This window comes from Ixodes scapularis, unplaced genomic scaffold (genome assembly GCF_016920785.2).
Source record: "Ixodes scapularis isolate PalLabHiFi unplaced genomic scaffold, ASM1692078v2 PGA_scaffold12__126_contigs__length_90152505, whole genome shotgun sequence".
In the NCBI taxonomy this organism is placed as follows: Eukaryota; Metazoa; Arthropoda; class Arachnida; order Ixodida; family Ixodidae; genus Ixodes; species Ixodes scapularis.
In genome coordinates, this window is record NW_024609838.1 from 14,795,196 (window position 1) to 14,823,120 (window position 27,925).

Genomic DNA, 27,925 nt, shown 5'->3' on the forward strand with positions numbered 1-27,925 from the left:
AATTCTGAAATCGGAAAATGCTATGTGCATTCTTCTTTCCTAGGCGTCTGCTTAAATCAACATCAAGAGATGTTCACAAGTTACTGAGAGAAGGGCTTTACCATAAATCATGCTCCTATGCACCTCGGTGGAATATTCTGAGTGTGACTATTTCATTGTATCTAAATATGGTAGTGTTTGGATGTTTCTTTCTTCTGTAACTCTAAATTCTTGCGTTTGCACCGACGCAAGGCCCTTCAAATTCCTTTGACTAACTTTCTCTGCAATCCGTTAAAAAAAAAAATGAATGCAGCAAAGTCTTCACACATTGACAAGAAGCAACTGTGTCCTCCTTCTGAAATGCACTTTGAGCACACAAATTGAAGAACAACAACGCAAGTATATTGCGAGCCCTTGGCATCCTTACCAAGGTGCAAAAGGAAACAAAAAAAAATAGTGTCAATCACACTCTTGAGCGACTTTCTCAAGAACTTGTGAAGCAGCTCATAAAAGCAATTCTTATTACAATTTAGTCTCGCTGCACCATCAAAGCTGCAACAATCCAAGTGACTCTAGTCTATTCCGACAACACAGCTACGCTCCGTTTCGCTTTAACAAGGTACATAAAGGCTAAGGACGCCAACACGACTTTTGAAGCAATTTTCAAGATATAAAATAATGCCCCCTCTGCATATATAATAATGCCCCCCCCCCCCCCCCCCCCAAAAAAAAAAAAAAAAATTTTTGCAGTTTTTTTTTTTTGTGCTTTGAAAAGAAACTATGCATTGCCAAACGCTCATTCTTTGTCCAAACATAGCACTAAAGGTTTGAACCAGGTGCCAAAGTTTCAGAACTAGATGTTGTCCTATTTAAAAGTTTTAAATGATCATCAGAACATTTCAATAGGAAAATAGTGGCTGGGCAAGTCCTCGAAGTTTTCGAGCTGAATGGTGCCAGTTGCCAAAAATGAGCCCCACTTCTTCATTGAAATTTTCAGAGAAATCGCTTATGGCTTTTGAATAAGATCATGTTTAGTTTTGAAACTTTGGTATCTGGTTCAAACCATCAGCGCCATATTTGGTCGGAGGCCGAGCGTTTGGCGATGCACAGTTCATTTTTGCGGTGAAAAAAAAAAAACCCAGTCTTTTTTTGGGGGACATGCTGTACACAAGAATCTTTTCTGTGGTCTATGAGCCCGTACCCATAGCCTTTATCGTCTCGTTAAGCGAAACGAAGCGTATAAGTCCAGCAGCCTCGCTATTTCCGTTTAAGACACTGCAACGACGCACGCCAAGCTTTGAAAGCGAGTGTGTCGGTCGGCGTTCCGATGCTAAAATCCGAGACGCAGGTGGGCGAGAAGGAAAAGCCGACCACAACGACTTTTGGGAAAGGGAAAAGAGGGAAAGGGGGTGTCGGAGGAGAGAGAGCCGTCAAGACATGAACTTGAAGACCTTGCGCAGACGACTGCGCTCTTCGAAGAGGCTCCGCACCATGATGACCTGCACGGCGCCCACTCCCAGCATGACCACGATGAACAGCAGGGAGAACTGGTTGACGCGGATGAAGTTGTGCTCCTGGATGTTGCGGTCCCGGGCCTCGTGCGCCCGCATGGTGTCCTGAAAGTGCTTGACCTTGTCCATGTTCTCGTGCACTTTCTTGATGGTTGCCTGCAAGCCCAAGTTCCATATTTTTAAAGAGAGTGCACCTAACGGGTGGGATTTCCGACGAAAGGGCGACAGGACGTCATGGAAATAGTAATGGAATGTCGAACACATACTTCGGAGGACCATCTGCACAAAAGAGCGGTAAGAAAGAAGAAAATTCGCGCCTCCAAGAGGAATCGAACTAACGACCCCACTATTGTTAGCTCTACATTCTACTGCTGTGTCAGTTAGTAAGTAGACGTAAAACCAGGTGGCTTCGTCTTTATTTTAGTGGTTTCCACTAACTGTTTGAATGTGAACGCCGATCGCCAGACGCCAGTGCTCGGCCAGTTTGCGGAAAGAAACAAGAAATCCAAGATGTGCCCACCATCGCGTCAGAAAAAGACAGTTCAGAATAAAATAAAAGCCGCACCATAGATAAAGAAAAAAACTTCTATGTCCACCACAAACCAGGAAGAATGCTGCAAAAACACATCGTTTTTATAGTGACACTATCTGTAGGGCCAACATAAGTGGAGCATTATTTTCTCCTTCACGCAGATTGTGTATTACCGGCCAAATTCTACAAAAAAACCATCATTGTTGCACTTCTTTTCTTCCTTTCTTGGCTCGCAACGATTACCCTCCGCCGCCTATAGATGTTTCACGTTCGGTGAAAGAAGTGGTGCGCGGAAACCGAAAAATGCCGGGCAGTCACCTTGATGTCGCTGACAGTGTCGTTGTAGATGAGCTCTGGTGAGTATGGTATCTCCTTGGGGTCCCACTCGTCCTCTTCGCTGTTGGTGTTGTCCACGTACACCTCGAAGTACACCGTCCTGCTGGCCACCATTGAGGGGCTGTTGTCGAAGCAGATGGCGTGGTCCCCGTGCTCCTTCACCTCGTGCCTGGCATGGCAAAAGTGCTCGCTGAGGAACAGCTTCATCTACAAAACTAGCCTGGCGTCCCAGAATGCTCGCCACTTCACAAATGGCACCAGGAGTTAACGCAGCTTCAGCTCTCCGGGTGACTTAAGGCCCGTTCACACTCTTGCATTTGCTTACTGCAAGAGGGCACGCTGGCTCCATCTACGAGGTGAACCTGGAACTGCATTTCACTAGAGCGAAGGTTCTGCGGTATTTGCGAGATTATATGTATGCACTATGTATGAGAAACGGACATTTATAACGCTGTCATAAGTTTTACAAGTAAAAAAAAAAAAAAGGTGTGTGAAAAGAGAAAACGTATGGTAATTGTTCTATTGCTACGTCATGATGGCACCACTGTGTCTTCTTGTCGTAACAAATTTTAAGGATATAAGTAGACTGTATACTTTCCGGTTTTAACCGAAAAAGACTGATAAACATCCGCCGGGGTCGAAAAAGAAAAGATTGGTTAAAACTGGAAACCACTGGTTTTTGCATATTTTCGTACACGCGGCAGTTTTGTTTTCCACCGAAAAAGTCTTGTATAAACATTCCTTAAACTCGTTCATATTTTTTCTTTACAGACATTGTTTAGGTTTTCTAAATTCTCTTAGTAATCAAGATCTTTTTTAGAGCGCAGCTCTTAGGGGCCCGTTCCCGGCTTGAGCGGCGTCGGGCTTTGCGTACGTACGTACGTACGTACGAGCTCTTTAAACTCTTTAAACTAAAGATTAAACTAAAGGCATTTAAAACTTTAAACTAAAAAAAAAAAGACGCTTTGCAGCGTCTTTTTTTCTGTTAGTGCTCATTACTTTGACCATCAGGTTATGTCCCCAAAAGTTTGTCCTCATTGTGCCCTTGTATAGATAGCCCCGCTGAAGATTGCCCTCTTTCTCTGTGGACCCTAGTTGAGGGGTTTGAAGCGTCATTCATGTTTGGGTTGAAGCGCATCCAGAAGCTGCATTCGCCAGACTGGCCAATACTGTCCCAAGGCTCTTTGGATATTTTGGGACTTCCTGCGTCTAGTGCAAATGTAGAGCGTGCGCTCTCGGAAATATGCGCAGTCAACAGGAAGGAGCATGCAGCACTGAAAGATGCGAGCCTTGGAGTGTATGTATGCATATATTAGAGTAATGAAGTGTGAAGAATATTGTGTAATCAGATGTAAACAAAAATTGAACTGTTTCTCGTCTCGATCGTTTGTTTCTATTCGCGATTTTCTCCGTCGATAAAAGCCGTTTCAAGCGTCTGCACGAGACAATTCACCGAAATTCACCGGTACTTTGGAAATAAATAAACACAAAAAAACATCCGCCGGTTTTTGACATAAATAAACGCCGGAACGTACCCAGCCTAGTTATAAGGCACTGCCGTAGGCGGTAGCAAGTGTCTGAACCAGCCTTAAGGTCTAAGACGCGTAAATCCTTATTCCTTTAATAAATTCAAATTCTTAATAAAAAAATAAAACAGGCAATTTTGAAGCCTATTCATCTTCCAAAACAAAAACGGCAGTGTGAATTGGAAAAAGAAAAAAAAAAAAAAAAGTAATACAGTGACTCAGTTGTGCAAGCATATGGAAGCGTTTGCATGCTACATTTTCTAATGAGCACTTTTGTATTGACGCTCGTAGTCGAAACACCCTTTCACGGTCGACAGACAGGATCTTATGAGCGGCACAAAGAAGTGGGGACGCTGATAAAATAGCCCACTCCAGTCACCGACAGAATGAGAACAACCGGCGTTCAGATGCCTCCAGCTTGTTGCCCTGCACAGTGCCTTGGCTGCGCATGCACTCTCGAAGCTCAAAAAACGGCGCAGTGCTATTGAAGGCAGGAAGCTCGGGCCGGAGTTAGCACGACTGGAAGACTACATTCTCACCCTGTTAGTAACTACAGAAGTCACCCTAGTTGCCGTCATCATTCCAGTCAACACCTGTGGGGCGACACTGACCTGTGTACGGCGTCGGTGCGTGCATATTCCTTGATCAGCTCCTGCTTGGTCGGGGACATCATGAAGAAGTTGATGTCAAGCTTCTGCCCTACCTCCATGTTGCCAAAGTTGGAATCCAGCACCTTTAGGAAAGAAGAAATGTGTCGCCGAACGTCGCAACGAGCGCAGAAACACATTTGCTAGAATAAGTTTGCAGCAATGTACAGAACACCTGTTACACATAACTTATGCAACTTGGTTTACGCTACGAAAATAAAGGTCATACGTGATTTTTCGGTGGGAAATGCCACCACAGGTAGCATTCAGTGTTGATCAAGATGAATGCATAACCTATGGCCATAGGTACCAGGCCACTGAACCAGGCGGTTACAATGTTGCGAGATTGAATACTGCTCCTCTGTTTAGGTGACACATAATTGTTCCCACTATGGGAGATCCTCGCTAAGTTGTTTCACATATCTAATGTGAACCTGCAACCAGCACTTTTTTCATTTACAATTACTTTTTAATTGAACATTTTTAATTAACAATCACTTCAAACGCGCCAGTTCGATTTGCAGTAACTTCAGCTCAACGGCAGTGAGTTCGGAAGAAGCCTGCCATTCATTTCGTGCGAGCGCGCAGAAACGGGTACCTTCATTGAACTTGGCGGAGACATCTGGAAAATAATAATTCAGCGTTCCATTTATGTAAGGTGTCTCAAGATGTTCGGTGACATGGTCATTGTGTGAGCCGGCGCTACGGCACGGGTGCGCCTTGCTAGTCTTTGAGAAGATTCACGGCAGCGGTGACGTGATCTTTTAAAGGAGTCGTACATGCGCGTTGGCCGGCACATGTTGTCGCCAGCGCAACAATGTACCGACACAGATGATACATCGCCTCATCGCAGCGAATCGGAAGTCGCCAGCTCAAAAGCAGCTTGCGGCACTTGCCTGATACTCGACTTCGAGGACTTGGCCCGGCTTGGCAGGTTGGTGGAAACATTCAATTGCTCCCGCTCGGAGGGTGATCGTCAACTCGCTTTCGGCCTCGTCGAAGGGATCTTTGGACAGCGCGGTGGACAGAACACACGCCAGAAAAAGGAGCGCGAGAGCGCCGCTTTGGAGAACAGAAAGAGCAGAAGACCCTACACCGCGAACCATCGCGTTGTTGTAAAAGAAAAAAATAATTAACGATTTGGATACGGATTTGTATCCGACTTGCTATAAAAAAGTTGGATTGTCACCAGCGTTGACAGACGTCGTCTTTGTTGAAAAATAAATAAATCCATGAACTATAAACAAAAAAAAAATCATTTTACGTGCGCCAAATTAAACTACCTTGTATTCTATAAAAAAAAATTTTTAGCGTGCATTTAATTTTTAGCAATAATGATATATAGAATTTAAAAAAATCTCAATGGGGCGGGTCGCTCTTTATCGTTTATCTCGGAGCCGCTAGGGGGTCGACAGTCACGAGTGGTTCATTCGGTTCATCGGAAAGGAAAGATGCCGAAGTAAGCATTGACCCCATATTTGCAAATATCTGCTTTCTTTTTGTATCAAACTTAAACAGAAACTATTGTTTAAATGATCCTGACTCTTTTTTTAATTCACTCGCGCTTTTTGTTCCACAAGCGGCAGGCGTAGGCACGGGCTTTTTACGCGTGTCCTAAGAGAGTTGGGTAGGCCTAGAAAAGACTGAGCCGCGCTGTTATGTCACGCATGTTTCTATGTTTTTTCTCCCTGTTTGCACTTGTTGTAGGTACTACTGCGACTACTGTGATACTTACCTCACGCACGACTCCGTAAGTATTCACGATCTTGTTACATTTCTTCGGCGTCACCGGCACCGATCCGCTTCGGTCATGAGTGTTACGCTTCGGCTGTCACGCCTAATTCGGCTGGTTGTCCCGCATAAATACAGGGTGATTCAAGGAGACGCCAGGCTCTTTAAATCGACCCTCAAAATTTGGTTTCTTAACCTATTGCGCTACGACTTCCTGCAGCGTTGCCCACAAATTGTGTTTTTTTTTTTAATAATTTGCAAAGAGCGAATTTACCTGAGGAAAAAGTCAAGAAAGAAAAAGGCTTAGCTCCTATAGAAATGCAGCGAAGCCACAGGTCTTCAAACAACATGGCGCCGTTTCGCACAGGAGATAAGAGATGGCGCAAGCGGTCGCGACGCCAACTGCAGCCAGTGAACAAGCATACGACGCCGAGAGCAGGCTTCTTTAGCAGACAAGGAACTGCAGTTCCTTGTTGTTACCGCGCCTGTTTTTGTTTCTGCGACTGTCGCCGCCTGCGGAATGCGCGCTGCATTTGAGTCAAAAAGGTTGTCTGCTAAAAACGGCGGCTCAGCGCCGTATGCTCGTTCGTTGGCGGCGTTCGTTGCGCCATCTCTTGTCTCCCGTGCGTAACGGTGCCGTGTTGTTTGAAGACCGGTGGCGTCGCTGCGTTTCCATAGGAGCTAAGCCTTTTTCTTTCTTTACTTTTTCCCCAGATAAATTCGCCCTTTCCAAATTTTACAAAAAAAAAAAAATGCACCATTTGTGGGCAACGCTGCTCAAAGTCGTAGCATGATAGGTTAAGAAACCAAATTTTGCGGTTGATTTAAAGAGCCTGGCCTCTCCTTGAATCACCCTGTAGATCGAGTGCCAGCCTCAGATTGGCGAAGTGTCGCGTACACATCTCCAGAACGCCGCGTTTAAATCGGCCACCGTATTTTCTCGATTATAAACGGCAAAAACAAATTACGGCTGAAAAGAAGAAAAAAAAAATTTTACAGGTAGTTTACATCTGGTGCTTACTCTGCTCATAAAAATTTATCATTTACAACACATTGAAAAATAAGTTTCCTTATTAATGCAGAAAAAAAGTTGTATCATCCAGAAGTTACCATTTACATGTGTCATTCACATAATCTGTCATGTTTTGTGAGAAAACATTGGGAAAACAAATCCTTGCATAGCTTGCACCTCCTAACATTTTAGGTTGTAAACATGTATTTTCAGGAAAATACAAAGGATATATAAGCATTGGCGAGGAGGTTAGTGAAGTAAATGCAAAATTACTCCAAAAGGTGGGAGACGTCGCAATTAAGATAGAAACACCGACTTTACATAACAAAAAAAAAAAACAATTTCTATAAACGTTCTGCCTCCCATGCGGGAGGCATCTTCAGTAGGTACAGCATCAGTGCTAGAGTTAATCTCGACACAGCTCTATTTATCAAAAAGTTCTTGTATGTTTCGGGGAAAGAGTCGCAATTTTTGTTGCATAGTGACGTGTCTTTTTGGATTAATCATGATTCTAGCAACTTTCAGTGACCCCAGCTCTCCTAGGTCGTTCTGGCCGTGAAGTCAAGAGAATGACCCAATGTCCAAGTAGTGTCCACAAGTTCAGGTTTCAGGCGAGTCGCATGCGATGCATAGGTGACTTCACCTATGCATAGAGTGCGACTCGCCTGAAAATTTAACTTGTGGACACTACTTACACAATGGGTCATTCTTTTGACTTCATAGCCGCTACGACCTAGGAGATGTGGGCTCACCAAAAGCTGCTAGAATCGGGGTTAATCTGAAGGGACACGTTATCGTGCAACAGAAATAGTGGCCCTCTCTCTGAAGCGTACACGAAACGTTTTAGTGAAATTGTTTTCTATGTTATGTAAAGTCGGTGTCTTTATGTTAATAATAGGTTGTTAAAGGTGGGATTTAAATTAGTGTTAGTATTGGGGGCAAACATCCCTCAAGTGCTAAATCTCTGTCCTCAAAACGAGCATTACTTTTTTCCAAATCATATTGTTCACCGTCTCTACACTTTACAATCGGGGGAACCTCAACAAGTGATACATTTAGGTGCATGCATAGAAGCCATGTAGAGAAGTGGTAGCATGGAGCAGAAAACCCTTATTCTTTTTTCGTATCTCACATACCAAGTAGTCTGCATATTTTTTTTCTTCACATGGCTTGCATATTTCCAGCCGTATTGGAGGTTACTCTTTGAAGTCCGATAAAAGTCCGCATAGATTCGAATCGCAACCCTGCCCTGAGCTCATGTCGACCATATTCTCGTTTCTTTGCAGCCATCGGTGCGTAAAACGCATTGCAATGGACGGAAACATAAAGAAAACGTCAAATTCTATTACCAAAAATGGATGGAGGAGCAAGCACAAAACCTCATAGATGCCACAAGTAAGTCTCAAAAATGCCCTTTTTTTTCATCTCTTTTCTGGAGCACCCAATGTGTCATTGTGTCTGAGCGAGATGCACTTCATTCTTTGATCTCTCCTAACTCCCTAAACTTCTATTAAACAATTATGGTCATATGACCATAGTTGTTTAATCGGCATATCATATGATTGGCATATCATATGATATGCCAATCTCTTCACAGATTTATTTTTTCTCTCTTTCACCCCGAGTTGGGTTACAGGATAGTAGCACCTAAAGCCGAGGCTGACTAAACAAAATACAACACTCTGAGTCAATGGCTATTTCCTACCAGTATCAATGCTAGTTCCTGCGGCTCGATGATCCCCTACCCTTGGACGCATTAGAACTCTTGAACGAAGGCTTTGGGTAGTGCCGTCGAATTCAAATTGCCCTTTTTGAGCGTCTTCTTTTTTCCTGCAGCGGCTGCTTTTAAGGCCGGGAAGATCCAGTCAAGCCAGTACCAGAACAAGCCAATTTCAGGAGCCATGATTCCCCCACCTGCTGCTTTGCAACGTCAGTACCTTGTCAATGTGTTTTAAGCATGATCATAGGTCTGCGCTCACTTTGAGGTGTACGGATAGATTCTGGCAATGCCGCATCGTCATCAGCAAAGAAGTTCTCGGCCGTCCTCTTAAACTCTCTAGGCATCATTTGAAACTTTTGTGGGCATCTGGGTGCAACATTCTTGGTGGTTGCTTCTGGCATGAGGAGGTGGCTCTGAAAACACATTCTGCTGTGTCTGAGTGCCTGTGCCAATAGCTGCACCTGATACTCAAATTAACTTAGAAGTGGCATGCACTGCAGCTCTAGAGGAAGTTCTCTTCTACGTGTGCATCCAGGAGGTATTTCAAGGCAACGTGTTTGCTTATAGCCCTGGTTTCACTGCCAATTCATTGTGAAATGATGTATAGATAGCTGGAACCCCAGACTCCCAGATTTCTCGTAACTGCTATCAAAATAGAGGTTGGCAGATGAGCCTGTGAACAGGTTCGACCTACGTATTCTCTTCCATTTTGAGCATAGTAATGCAGAGCTATAGTAAGTTACAGGTTAAGAAGGTAGCGGCAAATGCCCCTCAAAGGGAATCGTATATCCCTCCGCCACCTCCGCATCCAATAACGTCCCATCGTTTTCCTGACGTCGCGGCCAACGTGCAAGGAGGGTCTTGCCTTTCTGTACATATTTGCCTTATCTTTTGACTTTGACTGAGCATTGTTGAAGCCACGAGAGGGAGATTAGAGTTTTGCCCCTCCTATGGAAACAAATACGACTTTGGGGGATGAGGTTCCCCCTCCGATAAATATAAAGGCTGCTTTCAGAGGCTCCGTTCCCCCTCCGATGAATGCAAAAATTGCTTTCTTAAAAAGTGGGATTGGAGACAAGTTGGCATCACTCTGTAGCCAGTATCTACCCATTGAAGCGGAACAAGGAGCGTTTCCAGTTAACTCTTCTTTCGACTGCAGAGGGATTTGAAACGGGCGCATCACGCTTGTGGGAGGAGCTTCTCCTACCTTCTTGACCTGTAATTGACTATAGAACCTTAGCCTGTTTTATATTGGGAGGACAACATGGCCTTACTTATTTGCAATATAAACAAACTGGAAAATGATGTAAATGAAATTGCCCTCCACTTAACAGAATGTGCCATTTGTTATGGCCGTGGTCCTGTTTGACGGTTGGCACGAAGAAGTGAAAAGTGTTTCTTGTTTCTCTCCAGCTGAAGATCCGGCCGAAATGCCGGGTGTCTTTTCGTTCCCTTTCGGTGCACGTGTGTTCAATTTTCTTCACTCTGGTTCTCTAATGCTGCGGCGTCCCCGGTCTTGCGACGGTTGTAGTCGCACGGAACGATGTCGCTCACTGCTTCCTTGTACGTGCAGCGGGGCCTCCCCAGCGCATGCCTTTGGTCGGTCCCCCCCACATGGGCCCGATGCCGGGGCCCATGCCGGGCCCCATGCCCGGACCCATGCCCATGATGGGACACCCAGGACCCATGCCCCCCAACATGATGATGCCAGGTGATTCCTTTTTTCCTGCTCCGAAACATGTTCATTAAGATGCCTGTTCGCACCTCCAAATGCTCGTTGCAGGCCCTCACTCCACAACTTCGATAGTTTCACAATGTAACGTTTGCTGCCGCTTGCGTAGCACAAAATGCAGGTAGTAAAGTCACTTTACAAAGAGAAGTCTTTACACCAGATTAAATATCTGTACCATACTTTCCGGACTATAAGTCTCACTGTCTTATATTGAGCTGTCATTGTGGAAAAGTTTATATATAAGTCGGACCTCTTAACACGCTATAACAGTTTTTTTTTGTTTTTTTTCTTACGCACATTGGTATAGCGAAATTGGAGCTTTGCACAATTGGTAGCTTGTTCACACATACCATTTGACGCGGAACAACTTTGACGTTTCGGCTTGCGTCAAATGTCCAAAGCACAGCACTGCCTGCCGAGGGCAGTCTAATGTTTCGCAGCAAAAGGACGTAAAACGCGCAAAATCAAAAAGGTAGTCTGCTTTATTTGATTGCTCATGCTGAGCGAACAAAAGTTTAACCTGACAGACTATCGTGAACCAAGCTTCGAACCACTAGGCCTAGCCTAGGCCAAGTCACGGGCACGGCACGAGCATCAACATGCAGGCAGATTGGTAAATCTCTACACACTTCTTTTGGTAATGGATCAGCTGGCCGCAATCTCTCCTTTTACATGTAGCGACACGGTTGGAGCATGGCAGGTAAAAACTGCTCATCAAACAAAAACTATGAAAGATGCGAGAAAATGTTCTGCGATGTGTGTATACCAGTCCACTTACCTTTCAGTGTTACCAGACTGAGGCAAAAGAACACAGAACGAAGGTTGAATTGGGCAGAGTCTTTCACAACCTGTAAAAGCTTTATTCTCACTGTCTGGCCTACCCACATTGAGCCTCTTCGGGGAAACCGTAAAAGTATGGCAACAACAGTGCCTTCTGGAAGGGACAACAGCACCTAGGACTACATAGTTACGGTGGTATACAAGAGACGGCAAGCGGCGCATAAAAAAATGACGCCGCACCGTGGACAAAACAAAAAAAATTACACCATCTTCCCGATTAGAACCATGGGGTGATGCGGAGCATCGTTCCATCACACTTCATCGGAAGAACGAAGTGAAGTGGAGTCAACAGCGGTGAACTGAACGCGCGCAGAAATTGGTTTGCTCTTTATGTTTATACAGCCTTGATGGAGATGCGCCTCAACGGGTAATCAGTCTCTTAGCTGTAGATGAGAAATTTAGCCAGTGCAGTACAACCGCTAACCTGGGATTCTTAACATGCATCACGCAGTAGTCATCACGCGAACGCGTGCCGGTACGAAACTCATCCAGATCGAAACGGGCGGGGGTGGCGGGGACTCGAACCCAGGAGGTTCCCACCGCAAGCTTTCGCTCCACGCTCCGAGCTGAGACGCGTTTGCCCATTTGGCCACTTCCTTCCCTTGAACGCGCGCAGCGCGCTACCGCTGCTTATATTCAAACTTGAAGAAGAAGAAACCAGAGGACAAGAGTTGCGCCTGCGCGCGCAGTGTGAGTAGAAGCGAACGCACGCGAAGTGCACGCAGCTGGTAGCTGCGTGCACTTAGCGCAGCTATTGGAGAGAGAGAGAACGCACGCGCAGCAAGGAGAGTTGCGCATGCGTAGTGTGAGTGCGGACTACGACGCCGCGGGACATAGCCCGAGCAAGAGATGCTCCGCATCTAAAAAAAACACAAGTCGCATTGTTGTATAAAATGCACCAAGAAAGGTGTTTGAAAAAACCACAACTTATAAACCAGAAAGTATGGGACTATATGGAAGCAGTAGCTTCTCTTGTAAAATAAGATCACCAGGAAAAGCTGCTGCCTCCATCACATCCTTATGAGTTTATGTACACTCCAAGTGCAAGGACCTTTGCATCTATCCGGACGCAAAGGTCCTTACAAGGTCGCTTGTAGCCAACGCAGAAGTGCTATCAAGGATGGAGATCTAGTGCGGATCTTAGGTTGCATTAGTCTATGTGTATCGTACTACTGCTGCCATTGTTCGTGAAAGCTTCAGTTTCTAGGCACCGATTTGACGTGACATAAGTAATGAGAAAAACGGCTTACCTTTTCGCCTCTCGTGCGGGAGGCATCGTCACTAAAGCGGAGAGCAATGATGCCTCCCGTATGGGAAACACAGTATCTCTTTAAAGGTCTAGTCGTCTTTCCTCTTACAAAAGCTCAAACTTTGTTGTTGTTTCTTTTTTTTTTTTTTTACCGACACCTTCATCTGGGTGACCTCAGGAATATGGTGACTGCTGCACATCGTACCCTAAACAAACAATTAAAAGATTGTTCATCACTTTTTTCTTTTGTGCCCTTTTCATCGGAGGTTGAAAAATTAATAGCACCCTTCATACTTTTCTCGCGTTTGTTGTGTCCGATCTGTGCTGATTGTCTGTCCTCCGATTTCAGGCATGCGACCACCGATGGGCCCCATGGGGCCTATGATGGGGCCCATGGGACCTGGCCCCATGAGGCCACCCCTGGTGGCAGTCAACCAGAAGAAGTGATTAACGCCTACGGAACTCTGTGGACTGCTCAGCCGCCTCGTGTACATAAGACTTCACCAGCCGTTTCTGCATCGCATCATCGAGGGGAGAACCTGTTAATAAAATTGAAGTGTCATCCTCTGCAATTTGCCTGGAATTGGTGTCATCTCATCTCTGCCAGGTCAAAACTGGAGTAAAAAAGCTTTTCTTCTCCACTATATATTTTATTTTATTTCTTGTTTAGAGGTATTTCTAGGCTATGGTTAGAGCATGTGAGAAAGCATGTTGGTACAAATTAATTAAAGGGAGCATTTAACAGTTTACTTTGACTAAGTTGTACTCACCAAATTCTTTACATTCATGAGGGATGTAACAAATGAATACTGTAAACGGCTTATTTTTCGCGGGCTCAAAATTCCGCGATTTAGGTCAAAGTTGAAGTTTTTGGTATAATTTGCGTGTCCTAATTTTTGCGACGCGGTGGAATCTCAATATAGATTCTACTGTGTTTACATTTTACTGGAATTGTTTGCGGGACCTATCTTCCACGAATTGTAGGCTATTTGCGAAATTCGCATAAATTAGGTCCTCGCGAAAATTGTCGAAGTCGCTTACAGTATGTGTTAATAGAAATATGACGTTTGGCCAAAAAATGTGGTGGTGTGATGCAGTAAAATGCTCGACTTGCTGTGTATTGTTTTACGCTAAGTATGATCGCCAACCTTTCACTGAACTACCGAATGAAGGTTGACCTGTCATGGTAGATGTGCAAATTCATAGTCGCTGGCAGAATTGGAACGGCAGGTACCTCTTGCGGAGCTGCGGCCTCCAACTCAAGCTCGTTGCTTTCTGCCATGCTTTTGCTGCAAGTGCATGTTCGAAGCTCGCAAGACACCGAAGCGCTAATCGAAGGTGACTATAAAAATGCCTTTATTTTTCATCCGAGCAATGTGGTAGGTTGGGGGGAAAAAGCTGAATAAATCAGCTTGATGAGCTCCCTTTTCCCCAGAAATAATACAATGTGGAAAACAAAATGTCGGACAGTACAGCACATCGCGCAGAAAGAAACACTATAAATCATACCAACAAGCCTTCTTTTTTTCCCCCCACAATCGTAACCCTTCGATAGTCATTACTTCATACTCTTGTTAAAAAAAAGAAAAACACTTCAAATATTCTAGTTGTATATCGTAATTATTAAAGAAATTTAGCAATTCTGGGAGTTTGCATTTTATCGATTTTATCATTTGCTCCCCATATATGTTTTACACGAATAAATGCTCCACATGTCGATGCTACGTGTGGGATATGCGATTGTTCTTTTACATAAGCAAGTAAACTGAGTAAGAAGATTTGTGTTTGTTTGGTTGGTCTTTTTTTGCTTCCTGTTTATAGTTATACCTAAACGAAATACATATATGTTATGTATGTTCATTATGCCATGTTTTTGAAAAAGTGGTAAAGAAGGATGATCATACGTAACATTATCTATATTTCTTGGAATTTTCTTCTGCAATAAGTAAATCTGCAAATTTTGGCGGGTTCTGTTTCCCCATACTAGATGACAGTAAATTATAAGCGAATAAAATAATGTGTTATGTTTGAGAAGTTTAACTCTAGTAGGTAAAATTTGTCGATGCATATAAGTTAAACCTACGATATTACTCTGTAGTTTCGATACGACGTAGTTTGTGTGTTCTTCCCAAGTCATGCGTTCCATGAAGACTACTCCAAGGGTTTTGAAGGCGTTTTCTTTACAGAAGCGGTAACGGAGGAGAAAAACGATCTACTACAACTCCCTAATAACGCGTTGACGAACGCACGTGCAAGGTGCCAATTGTTTTAGGCTTTTGCTTTAAAACAGTTACTGCTGCAGACGCCGGCTAGTGCGGCGTGTGGGTGCGGTGCGAGCGTAGTTTTTGGTCACGCACATGAAAAATCCAGGGAACCCTAGCCATAAACAGCCTCGCTGTAATATTTTGCATAAGAGGTTTAAGCAGCCACACCAACGACAGGGAACGAACCGTTCATGCACACGTGCAGTTTCGTAATTCCCTGGATTTCAAACTTCTCGCGATTTTCGATGTGTTCTTCAATTACCGTAAAAGAGTACTAGTGAACGCTATGAAATTTTCGTCTATGCGGACTGTAGTGCGCGCTTGCACCTTTACCGTTCATTCAGTCCATCTGCTCCAAATTGACACCTTAGCGGCTCCGACGTCGCACCTGCGCTGTTGCAGTGTTTCAATTAAAAAGTAACATGCTTTTTTTTTTTTTTTTGGATTTCGGAATGCGCTCAGAGGGCATGTGGAAATGTCCGTCGGTCGTCGCGACGACAAAAGCGAGCGATGTTGCCTGTCATGTGGATTTGATCGTAAAAATAACATACAGCTCTGGAGCTGTCGTAGGAATTCATCGTAACTTGCGCGAAACTTAGGAAAACTTTGATTCGTGAATACGGATTTCTTCTTGGGTTTTGTTGTACGCACCTTTTCTGTTGTAAGATCGTTTCGTCAACAAGCTCTGTTACTTGTTGCGGACGACGAAGACAAGGCAGACGGCTGATACACATACGGATCTAGGCTAGAGAGCTTGTGCCGCCTTGATGTGCACTAGAGCAAGGAGCTCGCGCTTGTAGCCTTTTCTGCGGTACATCATAAGGTGAAACAGAGTATAGAAGCTACGAGCGCTTGCGTTCAGTTGCACCTCAAAATGTGGAAAGCGATTAGGTGGAATCAAGCCACTTTGATTGCTTGCGTGAGAAGCCACCTTTTTTATATAGCTTGCGTGAGAAGCTTTGAACATGTAAAAATGAAGCTAATGATTCCTGGAGGCTACCTAGTGGCTTATCAGCGAACAACTTTACTTTCAGTGAACAGCTGATCTATGGCATGTTGAATGCGTAATTATGTTGGTCAATGTGTACACTTGTATATATGATAATTCCCAAGAAGTTATAATGTGATAAAATTAGTGATAAAGCCCATTCCGAAGAAGGCGTGCGGCGCGGCATGTAATAATGAAGTTATGAGATCGTACACAGATGAGAGAGGTGCTGGCGATCTATAACTACAGCTTGTGGGCGAGGGTAACGAAGTGACTTTGTCAATGTTTTCTTTTTGCGCGTATGGAGATGCAGTGCTGTACTTCATTCGTTTTAGCATGTGTGCAATAAATATGCCTCGAAACATTTCGGTCGCAGCTCTCGATTCCTTACTGGACGGCTAGACGTCTCGAAACAAAAGAACAACGAACACACACACGACTGCGCACCTTATTCAGCTGAAAGCAAAATCGCACATCGTAGGCGTGTACTACTTTAGCGGTTTTTAGCAAACCGTTACCGTGTTCCGCGCGCCGCATGCTTCAAAGGCTTCGATAGTGCGGTACGCGGAGCACGGTAACGGTTTGCTCAAAGACCGGGAGTGATGCTCGGGAGCCTGGCTCCAGCACGACCCCGAAGCGGTCGCACGACAACCACCCTACACAAATAGAAAGGCGTCATCGCGTCATGTTGAATTTTTTATGGCTTGGCATAGAAACGGCTTCAAAGTAGGCTATCGCGTTCAAAACGTCCTGAAAAAAAAAAAATTTTTTTTTTGAAAAGTGAGCCAGATATTTTTTTATTAGCATAATTTTGAAATTTTGTCACTTGTGTGGTTTTCATAACTCGTCCCGTCGGCCGCCGGTTTTATTGACCTCCTGGCGCCCGTCGATGGGCGGCTTGACAATGACAGGTGGAGGTCAAGTCCAAGGAGAGCTTCCAGGTGCATCGCCTTTTTCGGCTTCCTTGGGACGCGCCGGCCGCCGGGGCGCCCTCGTTGTCCCTTGGGGCTGACATGATCTACGGGGAACAGTCAACAAATAAAAACAAACACGTGAAGTGCTTGAGGCGTATACCATTATGGGTTTAAGCGATAACTGCGTTAGGCAGCCGTCGGTGGCGCTTAGCGAAACAATAAGCATCCTTTTCGCGGTCTTTCGGCTGTGACTGAATTGTATGCCCACCTGCCGGTGTCTCTGTCATCTTGCTTCATCTTTAGGGTGACCATATTCCTCAACGCAGAAAACGGGACATCTCAGCCGTGTTGGCGGGAAAGGGGGGTGGGGGGGGGGGGGGGAGGGGGGGGGGGGGGGGGGGGGAGGGGAGGAGGATGGGCGTACTAAAGCTTGAGTTAGGCAGAAATGTTTAATGAAAGAACTTGTCTTATTTCATAACGTTCGCATTGCACTAAGCCCTAGGAAACAGTCACACTCACACTTCAGTTGCATGCACTCATTTGGAAGGTCCTGTTTCGGGTCCTTCGTAGGTGTGGGCGTAATTTGCCAACGACGGAAGTTTTCTAAGCAGGACTTTATCCTGCAAAACTCGGTTGTAAAAATATGCGCACTTTTGTGGGAAGTTCAACCGCACAAGTAGCATTGCTCGCAATGGTGAGACAAGAAGGCGAAGCGTCTCGCATATTCACATGGAGTTCATAATTGAAAAGACGCGCTCCACTGGAGACGTGCTTCCAGAGTATCACAGAGCCATTTCCACGACCCGTGAAATCTCGGCGCCAGCATGCATTCTGTTTTCATATCTTTAAAGACTTGCACCCATCTCTGAGAGACCTGAAGAGTTCCTCTTCTAGTTTATTTTCAATGCTTTTCTTGACAAGGGTCCATTGGTGAACAGTGAACACACACGTACGTTTCGTCGACATTTTCGAAAGAGTGAAGTGTAGCCAGGCGAGATTCTACATCCGGTACCTAATATAAATACTTACGCAGAGAGAAAAATTTAGGACTGTTCTTGCCCACAAACACTTTTTTTTCTCGCGCAGATCCGTGTTTAGAAATATATATATATATACACGCGTCTTCGCGAGAGAAAAAGTGTTTGTGGGCAAGAACAGTTCTAAAATTTTCTCTCTGGGTAAATATTTTAAAGTACCTACGGTTATTTTTGTAGAATATGCTTGTAACGAGTAGGCATATTTTCGATTTGCTTCAACTCGCTTAGTGCCATTTTCGAAACTATGCACTTCTACGAAAACGGGACATGATTCATTATTGGGACAAAAAGACGAGACGGCAAAAGCGGGCCTCAAAAACGGGACTGTCCCGGCCAAAACGGGATGTCTGGTCACCCTATGAATCATCTTACTTTTCTTCACGCAATACATTTCAGTTGTGAGTACGCACTGCTCTTCTTACCTCGTCTGTTCTGTCTATTTGTGCGCGGTCTATCATCATGTTTAATGCATACCAACTAGCTCAGGTTACCACCTTACTACAGTCCGCCCTGCTCTCTGGACCAGCTCTTTGTCAGGGCTTGGTTACAGCGTTCTGGTCCCTCAGACTGGGGAAAGTAGAATAATTCTTCAAGAAGACAGTGGCGAGATGTCATCGAAATCGCTTGTCGAATAGTGCACGTCTACTAATGTTTCATTTTTAAGTAATTGAGTCAAGCATTCGTGAGAAAATAGTTACTTTATCAGCTCGCTCATAAAGCAATGGAAAACTATCTGTGCAAGTATAATCGTTCACTTGCTCAAGTTCTGGCACATGAGCTGTTTAGTCCCATCTTGCATTACCAAAACGCCGTCCCACATGCAAGCTAAAAACACACTTTTTGTGCAAGAATTGTCAAAATATCAGTCTCTGGAGAAAGTCAGCCATCTGCGTTAAGTCCTTATTTAAACTCTTTGTACACGTTCCCCTCATGAAACGCGCGGCGAAAGTCATACGCACCTGATTCCGCCGCCCCGGCGTCTCCTTCCACATGATAAAGTACATCTGTTAGGGTCAGTGTTAAACTCGCGGCCTCCTCTTGCTGAGTGCTCGGCGGTTCGAGAGCAGTATCTGGCCCCAGCTAGTGGCTCTAGCACCAGCCGAGGTCCGTCCCCCTCCCGGAGCTCGTTCCAAATGGGGCCCGAATGCATTCGGGCCCCACTTGGAACGAGCTCCTGCGCTCCTATGCGAGCGCGAGATCGCGCTACACACGGACTCGCGCTCTTGGGCTAACGCGCTTGATTCACGCGCGCCGCCTTCGTCGTCTTTGTCTCAGCGGGTCAGAGAGACAACGAATATCCTGGTTTCGTTTCCAGATCGTGAGTCGAATGGCAATCTTACTATTTGTGAACGCATACTGTACATGGCTTGCACTGTCGTCACATCAGCGGCCATTGCGGTGCTGCTCAGTGCTTTCCTTCTAGAGCTTTCATGTCGCATCCCAGAATTTGTTTTGCTCGTCAAGAATAAATAGGAATGACCACCAGCATGGGCGTACCAACCTGAGGGGCAAGGGGGCACTTGCCCCCCCCCCCCCCCCCCCCAGTTCTCAGAGTGTGGGGGGGGGGGGGGGGGCAAGGCATGCGTTTTGCACCCTCCCCCCCTGAAACAGCCGCCACTGGGCAGGGCAAACAGTGGCCGGCGGCGCCCAAAGGATACCAAGAGCACCGCCCCCCGGCCTTGGGGGGGGGGGGGGGGGGGGGGGGGGGGAAGGGGCCTGCTTTGCCCGCCCCCCTGCCCAACTCAAAAACAAGTTGGTACGCCACTGACCACCAGCATGGCGCGATGACATCTTTTACAAGCCTAGGTTACGGTGACTAGAAGGGGAGGTGTCAGAATCGTGCAGCTCGCTCCGTGTGCGGCATGACGACGATAGGTGGCACGCTACGCCTCATGAATCGGTGACACCTGTGGTTTATTATTTTATTTTAGTTTTTGGCGCTTCTAGACTCTCGTTGTAAAGAGATTGCGCTCCCAATATACATACAAATATACACACATCGCAGCCGGTGGGCCTAAAGACTGTTTGTCTTCACCTACATGACAGGGGGCAGACTTAGTGGAGGAGGCGGCTGCCCCTGTGACCACCACACCAGATAACAACTGGGAGCGGGAGCTACAGACGAGGGTGAAAAACGAGGAGGCGCTTCGGTGGGCAGAGACGTCGCAGTCAAAATCGACGCTGCATGTTTACCACCAATAAAAGAAGGGCATTTAAACTGAATCTGCACTCTATGACAACAGCCTGGACAGTCGCATGCTCTTCGAGGCGCGTGCAGGAATGCTACGAACGCAGGAGTACCGTCGGCACTACGACCACCGAAAAGAAGTAACGAAATAGCGTTACTCGTTAGTTTGGAAAAAAGCTAACGCTTTACAGAGCTCCGTTACCAATTTGCATATGTAACATAATACTGGTGTCATTACTTGTCATTGTTAACGGACGTTAGTTTTACGTTAGTTTGTCGTTACTTTCTGTTTCACTGTTATAGCGGATTCACACTGTCGAATTTTCTTACGTTAAGTTACGTTACGTATAAGCCACCGAAACATTCGTGTCTCGAATGTCGCGTGTCGTGCTTTCTCCTTGAACTGGTAGCCTCGCTTAATATGAAGCACAGAGGTCCCGGTGACTTCAACTTTATATTTCGTAACGTAACTTAACGTAAGAAAATGGGGGCAGTGTGAACGGGCCTTAAGTGGACAGTGGGTTGTAGTTTCGGTTTTTCGTTTCCTTGAAAGCACCTCGAACTCTCATAGCTTCTGCAAATAAAGGGACTAGCGAAAAATTTCTAGTTATCAGTGGTGTGGTACAAGGAAATGTTATCTAAATAAACTGCATCACGAATTAGTATAGAAAAAAAAACTGTGTAAATAAATCGCAAACTTAAACAAATATCAAAATGATTCATTTTCCCACCTTCTGAAATGTACAAGTAAACTAAATTAAGCCGTTTTGGAAGAGTTTTCGCTAGCTTACATTAATGAGCATTGTCAGATGTAGCTGAAAAACAATGCGACTAACAAAACGATCTCGAAAGAAAGGTGCGTTCTTTTGCCTAACAAAACTTAACCATGACATTTTAGCGAAAAAAGGTGACTTGAAAAATGCCTCTCCTTGATGTGCTCTTTCAAATTAGAGTTCGACGTCCTGGATGTGTTGAGCAGCTTGAGTTTCGGTACACAGAGTTCAGTTCACAGAGTTTCGGTACACAGACCTCATTTCAAACATGGCACTCAGCCGGGGCCAAAGTAACGGAATTTCGGCGGCCGTTGCCATCTTGCGCGAAAAGTGAGTGCGAGATGGCAGTAAAAGGGGCTTTTATAACAAGCGTTCTAAACCGGCCTTGTTCGCAGACGTTGCATGACAGAAACAACTGTACAGTACACGTACTGCTCACAAACAACACGCCTCCTAGCCATGCCGGGTTTAATCACGGTCCGGTTTGGGCTACACAAGCAACAAAAAGAGGACACCGATCGGTTATTATAACCAATAATTATAACCAAACATGATTATGGGTGATTATAAACGAAGAATAGGGCCGGCCTATACTTGTGTTCTAATCGCATGCATAGTCGTAGTATGTTTACGTCTATAAACGACCGAAAAAGGTGGCGAGGGTTTACAAGCTCTTTATTACGCTGAGCAAGAGCGAGAACAGAACTTTGCCCACAGCGCCTGCCCGGAAACAGGAAACCGCTGTGAACAGAAAGACCGGGTGCACGCCAGGTAACGCACGCAAAAGAGACCTCTTCGTGTAATCACACGTTAATCCTTAGTACAGCAAACGTTATTTCATTTTCCTCACAAATCAACGTCGCATTACTAAGTAACGAAACGTCAGCACCCGGCCACCGCTGACCACTCTCTTTTCTCCTCCTCTCCCTCACTTTCTCTGCGCATACTCACTACAGCCGACGCTAAGTCCCTCCGCTAAGTCCTCCGCAACGAAGAAGCCGCTACTGCGCCTGCGCGCCGATGGCCTTGACTAGAATTTCGGGTATCGTAGCAAGTTGCGGAGAGAGTTGCGGGACGGCGAAAACCATCTACGAAAACTCCCTAATAGGGAGTTTTCGTAGACCGCGTTTCCCCCTCCTCTAAGCCCCTCCGCTACCCGGAACTCTACAGCCAAGGCCATCGGCGTGCAGGCGCAGTGGCGGTTTCTTCGTAGCGGTGGCCTAGCGGAGGGGAAATACGGTCTACTAAAACTCCCTGTGGTGCGGGACGGCGAAAACGATCTACGAAAACTCCTATAATGAAGCAGCGCCAAAAGCGCATCGTCATCTTCTAAGTGAGTTTCCTACCAGCGACTAGACCAATCACTCATAGTGATTGGTCCAGCCGGCGATAGCCTACCCACAAAAACGACGAGGGCCGCCGTGACGATGCAGACTTCAGGGTGCTCGATTGACTCCATCGGGTTGTAGCCCACTGCAGATTACGCCTAAAAAACGAGGACAAAAAAAAAATGAGTGGCACACAGGACAGGGCGTATAACGCCGGGCTGCGCTTTGACTTGAAACGGAGTAGAGTATACCTGTAGCAAACAATTTCTGTCTGCTAAGTCTAGACAGCTTTGAAGCTTAGACGGGGCGTGCTTTGATCGCCCCGCAGCCTTTCGAAATCAACTGACCTCCATTTTCAATCCGCCTTCCGGCCCAAGATAAAGCAGAAACAAAATCCAAAAAAGCGGCGCTTATTTATTTTTTTGAATGATAATGAGGAGGCCAGCCCCATAAAGGCCCTTTGTTTTCTCGCTGCTCCGTATTTCCCGTCGCCAGCCTCGCCTCGGCAAACGACGCGCTGCGTCTATCGTCAAAGCCCGTTCCAGTTAGCCTTTTGTTCTGGCCGAGTTCCTAGTTGACGCCAGCCGAGCTCGCCCCGGAGGTCGGTCGTCACGACCGCCGGCACACCAAAACGTCTGCGGGGTGCAGCTAGACCATTCCGAAAATCGCATTCTGCCATCTTTCCTCTTTTTTTTTTTTTTTGCTGGGAAGTGGATGGTTTTTTAAGCATACGCAGTAGCTCTCCTCTGGTGAATATCAAACGCTATGCGTGCAGTCTAGTGACTTTGGCGATACTTTTTACTTTTTACTTTGGTGATAAGTACTGGGAAGGTGAACACTCATTGAGAGTGTAAAAACCGCAGTGCGTGGCGAGAAGTTGTCTTCTCGCTGGTATTACATACCAAATTAGGGTTGCAAGCAGTGGCGTACTACCAACTTGTTTTTGAGTGACGGGGCAAATCAGACACCCCGCAGTGCCGGGGGGCTGTGCCCTTGGTATCCCTTCGGTGCCGCCGGCCAGTTTTTGCCCTGCCCAGTGTCGGCTGTTTCACGGGGGGTAGGGGGGGGGGGACAAAAAACACATGCCTTGCCCCCACTCTGAGAACCGGGGGGGGGGGGGGGGGGGGGGGGGAAGGGGTGCAAGCGCCTCCCCCCCCCCCCCCCCCAACTCGGGTTGGTACGCCCATGGTTGCAAATTACAACCGTATGACCGCCCAAACCGAAACTACAACATTCATCGTGTCGTATTACACCTGAGACTGCGGTGGAAGAAATCGGAAGAACTTTCAGTAGAAGGAACAGACACAGAGAACGTCTCAAACCTTCATCGGTTGCACCTCTAACGAGCTAAGGCTAATGTCAAAAGGTTCTTCATTGCAGTTCGCCTCCAGTTCCTATGTTCCTAAAAATTAAACTTGGCGAAAAAAGTAGATAAAGCGTTACGTGAAATAAGAAAAAGGAAAAAAAAAGTCATAAAACTATCACAATACCACACAGACAATGTAAAAACAAAATAAAACAAAAAAAAAACCTCAATTTCTATTGCTTGTCAGTTATTGTTCTTATTTTTTTAGACTTGCGGACATACACAACGAACTGGAGACTGGAAAAAAAGGCCATAGAAACAGAAACCGTCCCCAACTTCCGCAGTTCCGCGTACGGCGCGTCACCCTCCACGTGACCTTACATGTCCTTCCCTGATTGGGTCCCATTCATCTCCATGGCGACCATAGAACCGGACAGCGAGTAACAAATTCGGTTCTGTCGCACCCCACACCCCTTTCCTCCCGACCATCCGTATTCCTCGGCGCCGTAGTCAAACTATGATCGCGCGCCAAAACGGCAGTCGGAGTCATTTCAGCACGTGTTTGCCGCACTCTTTGAACACGAGTTCTTGCGAAGCTGTAACCTACACTGCAACGTTCTGAGCAGTTTCTACGTGCGTCATACTGCCCTATGTCTTTGATTGTGATCTGGTTAAGTGTGTGCTACTGCGTCGTGCTCACCTGCACCGAAGACCCCGGCTGCGGGTTCGAGGTCCCGGATGATGACGTCACGTCCCGCCTGGGCCACGAGTCGGATTCGGACGCTGGTTACGACACCATGTTGAACACATCGCGTGACGTCACACGTGACGTCGCATCTAATGTGACGTCTTCAGTCGCTCTGGAGCATACCACGACCGAGGAAACTGCTGCTCTTGAGAAAGAGAACGTGGTCACCCGAGTGTCTTCAACAACGACCACAACGGAAGTGACGTCAATCACTCCGGAAACACTCCAAATCGATGTCAAGCTCGAACGCGATCTGTTGGTGAGTTTTCTTCTTCTATAAAAAAGAAAGTGTACTACAAGATAAATGCGTTCGTAAAGTATACTCCCAGCAGCCTAGCTGCTACTACATCATACAACATAATGAAAAGAAACAGAAAACAACAACCTGAAGGCACTTTCTGACGCGTGTTTGTTGCTTGTATGACTGTCCTGTCAACGCTGGTCATACAAAGACTGTCCGCAGAGATGTTATCCAGCGTATCCGCAGATGTTTCTTTCAAAATGTCTGCAGCGAGCACCATGACCTTAGTTTGATGAGGACCAAGTGCAATTCGCTCGACAGTTTACCGACGGTGTCGCATTCGTGTTCTGTATTGTTCGCTACGTATCTTTCCCAACTCGGCGCCAATTGCGTGTATACATATAAAATATTCAGGAGGCTAGTTCAACGAACCTCCCACACGATTCCCAACATGTTCAGGTCGGCAGATGTGAAGCGGTTTCTTTTTGGTTATATGAGGAGAAAACGTCGAAAAATAACATGTCTCGTCGATTGTGCTCAAATCAAAGCGTGCAAAATTGTTGTACGTTTTTTTTTTTTTTGTCTTCTTTTTTTTTTTGAAAAACGAGTTTACTGCATATATATTGCAAATATGATTTTTAAATGCATATTTTCTTGCGACTTTTAAACCGTAAGTACCCACGCGTTAATTTTGTTGAAATTTTAACCATGTCGGTGGTAATAAATCGCGCCGTGGTGTTTTCGCACCACCAGCCTTGAGCCTGTTGTACGGGTGGTAACTTTAGGGTAATACCCGCTTCCCATGCCCTCGATTTTATTTTTCTTTTCTAAATTTGACTGATTTAGTGGTTTTCAATGAAGCCCAGCAGTTCAGTTTATTAAAACCACATATGTCTATTTTTACAAACTAAGAAGATAATGAACAAGGTTTCTTTAATTATCTGAAGTATCGTGCCCTATCATGTCATGTGTCCCTGGCCTTATAACTAGGGCTCCGTGTTTTTGGAGTTTATTTTTTAGCGAAAATTTGATGTTTATCGGAGTTTATTTTTCTTAAATCCCCAATTCTCCGAAATTCGGAGATTACTTTCGCAGTGTTTTCTATCAAAAAATAATAAATAATAACCGGATGCAAACGTATGCCAGATAAAAAATAAAATGCGCTTGTATCAATTAAGATTTCTTCACCTGAATTTGGCGTTGGTGTCATTGGCAATACTAGTTTGTCCCACGACAAAAGTCACGCACAAGTGTGGCTTCGATAAACGTCGATACCTTAAAATCAATAAACTGCCGGAGGTAGCCGCAAGGAAGCTCGTAGTCATCCCATCAATCTATCTCGCGGCCGCGCGACGTGGAGTGGTTAAGGATGCAATAGAGAAGTTTAAAAAAAAATTGGCTTGCTCTTTATATTTATACAGCCTTGATGGAGATGCGCCTCAACGGGTAATCGGTCTCTTAGCTGTAGATGAGAAATTTAGCCAGTGCGGTACAACCGCTAACCTGGGATTTTTAACGTGCATCACGCAGTAGTGATCACACGAACGCGTGCCGGTACGAGACTCATCTAGATCGAAACGGGCGGGGGCGGCGGGGATCGAAAAGTTTCAACTGCCCTTCTTCCCTATTTATACAATCTCTATGGCCCATAGCTTTCACTCTTACCCCAAGAAACCTACCCTCTCCTATCTCTAAATCCCAAATCCCATAGCCTAAACTGGAAACCAAAGGAGTGGCTTTTGTCGTGACACGAACGGTACCGGTAACCTGTTTCCTTTTATTTATTCACTTTCTCACAGCGCCAGGGTGGCATTAAAGTGAGGGGGGGGGGATTTTTATCAATGTGATACATTTAAGAAATACAAAGGAGCATAACAGAACGCGCACATGAATACCCAGTACACGGGAAACAAAAAATAAAATACTTATCACAATGCAGCAAAGAAAGCGTCATTGTCTAAAATGTCAACAACCTCCGAAGGCAATTGATTCCATTCGCTAATAGATTTGGGGGAAAAAGAAGATTTAAACTGGTTTGTGCTACATTTATATTCACGTACCTTTCGTTCGTGATCGACACGATGAGAGTATAATGCGGGGGCAAAATGTAGTTTTCGCGCTGTATACCAGTTCTGCGGTGATAAATGTTATGAAATAATTTTAGCCATAGATTTTCCTTCTTTTTTCGAGAGATTCCCAGCCTAAGAATTCCTTCAGACTTGTCATGCTGAGTCGCCTGTTATAATTCCCGGAAACATATCTAGCCGCTAAGTTTTGACCTCTTTCAAGTTTATTTCTATCAACAGCAGTTGGTGGGTCCCAGGCTGTACACGCGTGCTCGAGAGCAGACCTGATATAACCCTGAACCAATCTTGACGAGACAAGCCGTAAGACCCCTTTTTGACAACGGTCCGAGGCTTGAAAGATAATTATGGTGTTATTTTCCCAAGACCATTCTTTTTTGCGCTGCTGAAATTGTAATTTTATTTATTTATTTATTTTTTCTGTTGTGGGGCACATAACAATTCGGAGTTTATCGGATAAATCCGAATTGCCAAAAATTTTACCGGCGGGTGTTTTTCGCAGTTTTTCGGATTTATCCGAAAACACGGAGCCCTACTTATAGCTCACCTGCACGAAGAGCACTAGCGTACCTTGCAATACTTTTCCATCAGCAACAGAAAAAAAACAAAAAAAAAACACCCATCTGATTGGGTATTATTTCGTTTCGGCGCAATCGTAAGTCAGATCGAACAAGACCAAAAGACAAGGCGATGTGGTGTAGCGGTTAGCATACCAAACCAGTTACGAGGAGACCCGGGGTTGGAATCCCGAATCTGCCAAATATTGTTTTCTTCAGCCGCCTGTCTAACCTTTATTTTCATTTGATCGTGTATACGGTTCATTCGTCTTGCCGCATATTTCGACTAGTTTCGGAATGTTGTAAACATCGGGCAAAATAACTTGGTTTGCGAATCGTACTACATACTCGATACTATTTATTCCATTATGCTTTACTCTATATTGTTTCAAATAATATGAGAAGATAAAGACAGATCAAATATATAATCAAGAGACAAAATTACACAGAAAGTGATGATGCGAGTGCGTGCATTAAAGCCACGGCTCACACTGGAATTACATCATCCAACAGACAATGAGACTGTCTGAGGCCTTCCTTGCGTGACAGCCACATTGGTCATGCAAAATTGTCTCCGGACATCTTTGTTTATACGCATGCATGACGGCCACATTGGTCATGCAAAAACTAAAGCAAACAATGTTTGAACATACACGAGGCGCAGATAATTCTCCAATCATGT

The 27,925-nt window shown here is 45.4% G+C and overlaps 3 protein-coding genes across 4 annotated transcripts in view; 2 read left to right on the forward strand and 1 right to left on the reverse strand.

Annotated features, from left to right (window-relative positions):
- Positions 1-272: 272 nt before the first annotated feature.
- Positions 273-5,672, reverse strand: LOC8034978 (transmembrane emp24 domain-containing protein 5). The gene is made up of 4 exons (XM_029985224.4): positions 5,428-5,672; positions 4,496-4,617; positions 2,341-2,527; positions 273-1,646 (listed from the first exon to the last, which is right to left on the reverse strand). Exons 1-4 carry the CDS (start codon positions 5,635-5,637, stop codon positions 1,410-1,412), a joined length of 756 nt encoding a protein of 251 aa, XP_029841084.3. The 5' UTR covers positions 5,638-5,672; the 3' UTR covers positions 273-1,409.
- Positions 5,673-5,927: 255 nt separating this feature from the next.
- Positions 5,928-13,387, forward strand: LOC8034979 (U1 small nuclear ribonucleoprotein C). Of its 2 annotated transcripts, none has more exons than XM_029982108.3 (6): positions 5,928-5,990; positions 6,239-6,281; positions 8,561-8,669; positions 9,111-9,203; positions 10,568-10,705; positions 13,165-13,387. In XM_029982108.3, exons 1-6 carry the CDS (start codon positions 5,983-5,985, stop codon positions 13,260-13,262), a joined length of 489 nt encoding a protein of 162 aa, XP_029837968.2. In that variant the 5' UTR covers positions 5,928-5,982; the 3' UTR covers positions 13,263-13,387. The 2 variants fall into 2 exon arrangements, with proteins under 2 accessions (XP_029837968.2, XP_029837967.2); XM_029982107.3 differs by having other exon boundaries at positions 5,941-5,990; positions 6,236-6,281.
- A 10,876-nt stretch (positions 13,388-24,263) lies between these two features.
- Positions 24,264-27,925, forward strand: part of LOC8034981 (MAM and LDL-receptor class A domain-containing protein 1) — a 39,202-nt gene continuing 35,540 nt past the window's right edge. The window contains exon 1 of the mRNA XM_042289325.1: positions 24,264-24,620. Within this exon, the coding sequence (XP_042145259.1) occupies positions 24,264-24,620 (357 nt within the window). The remainder of the gene's footprint in view (positions 24,621-27,925) is intronic.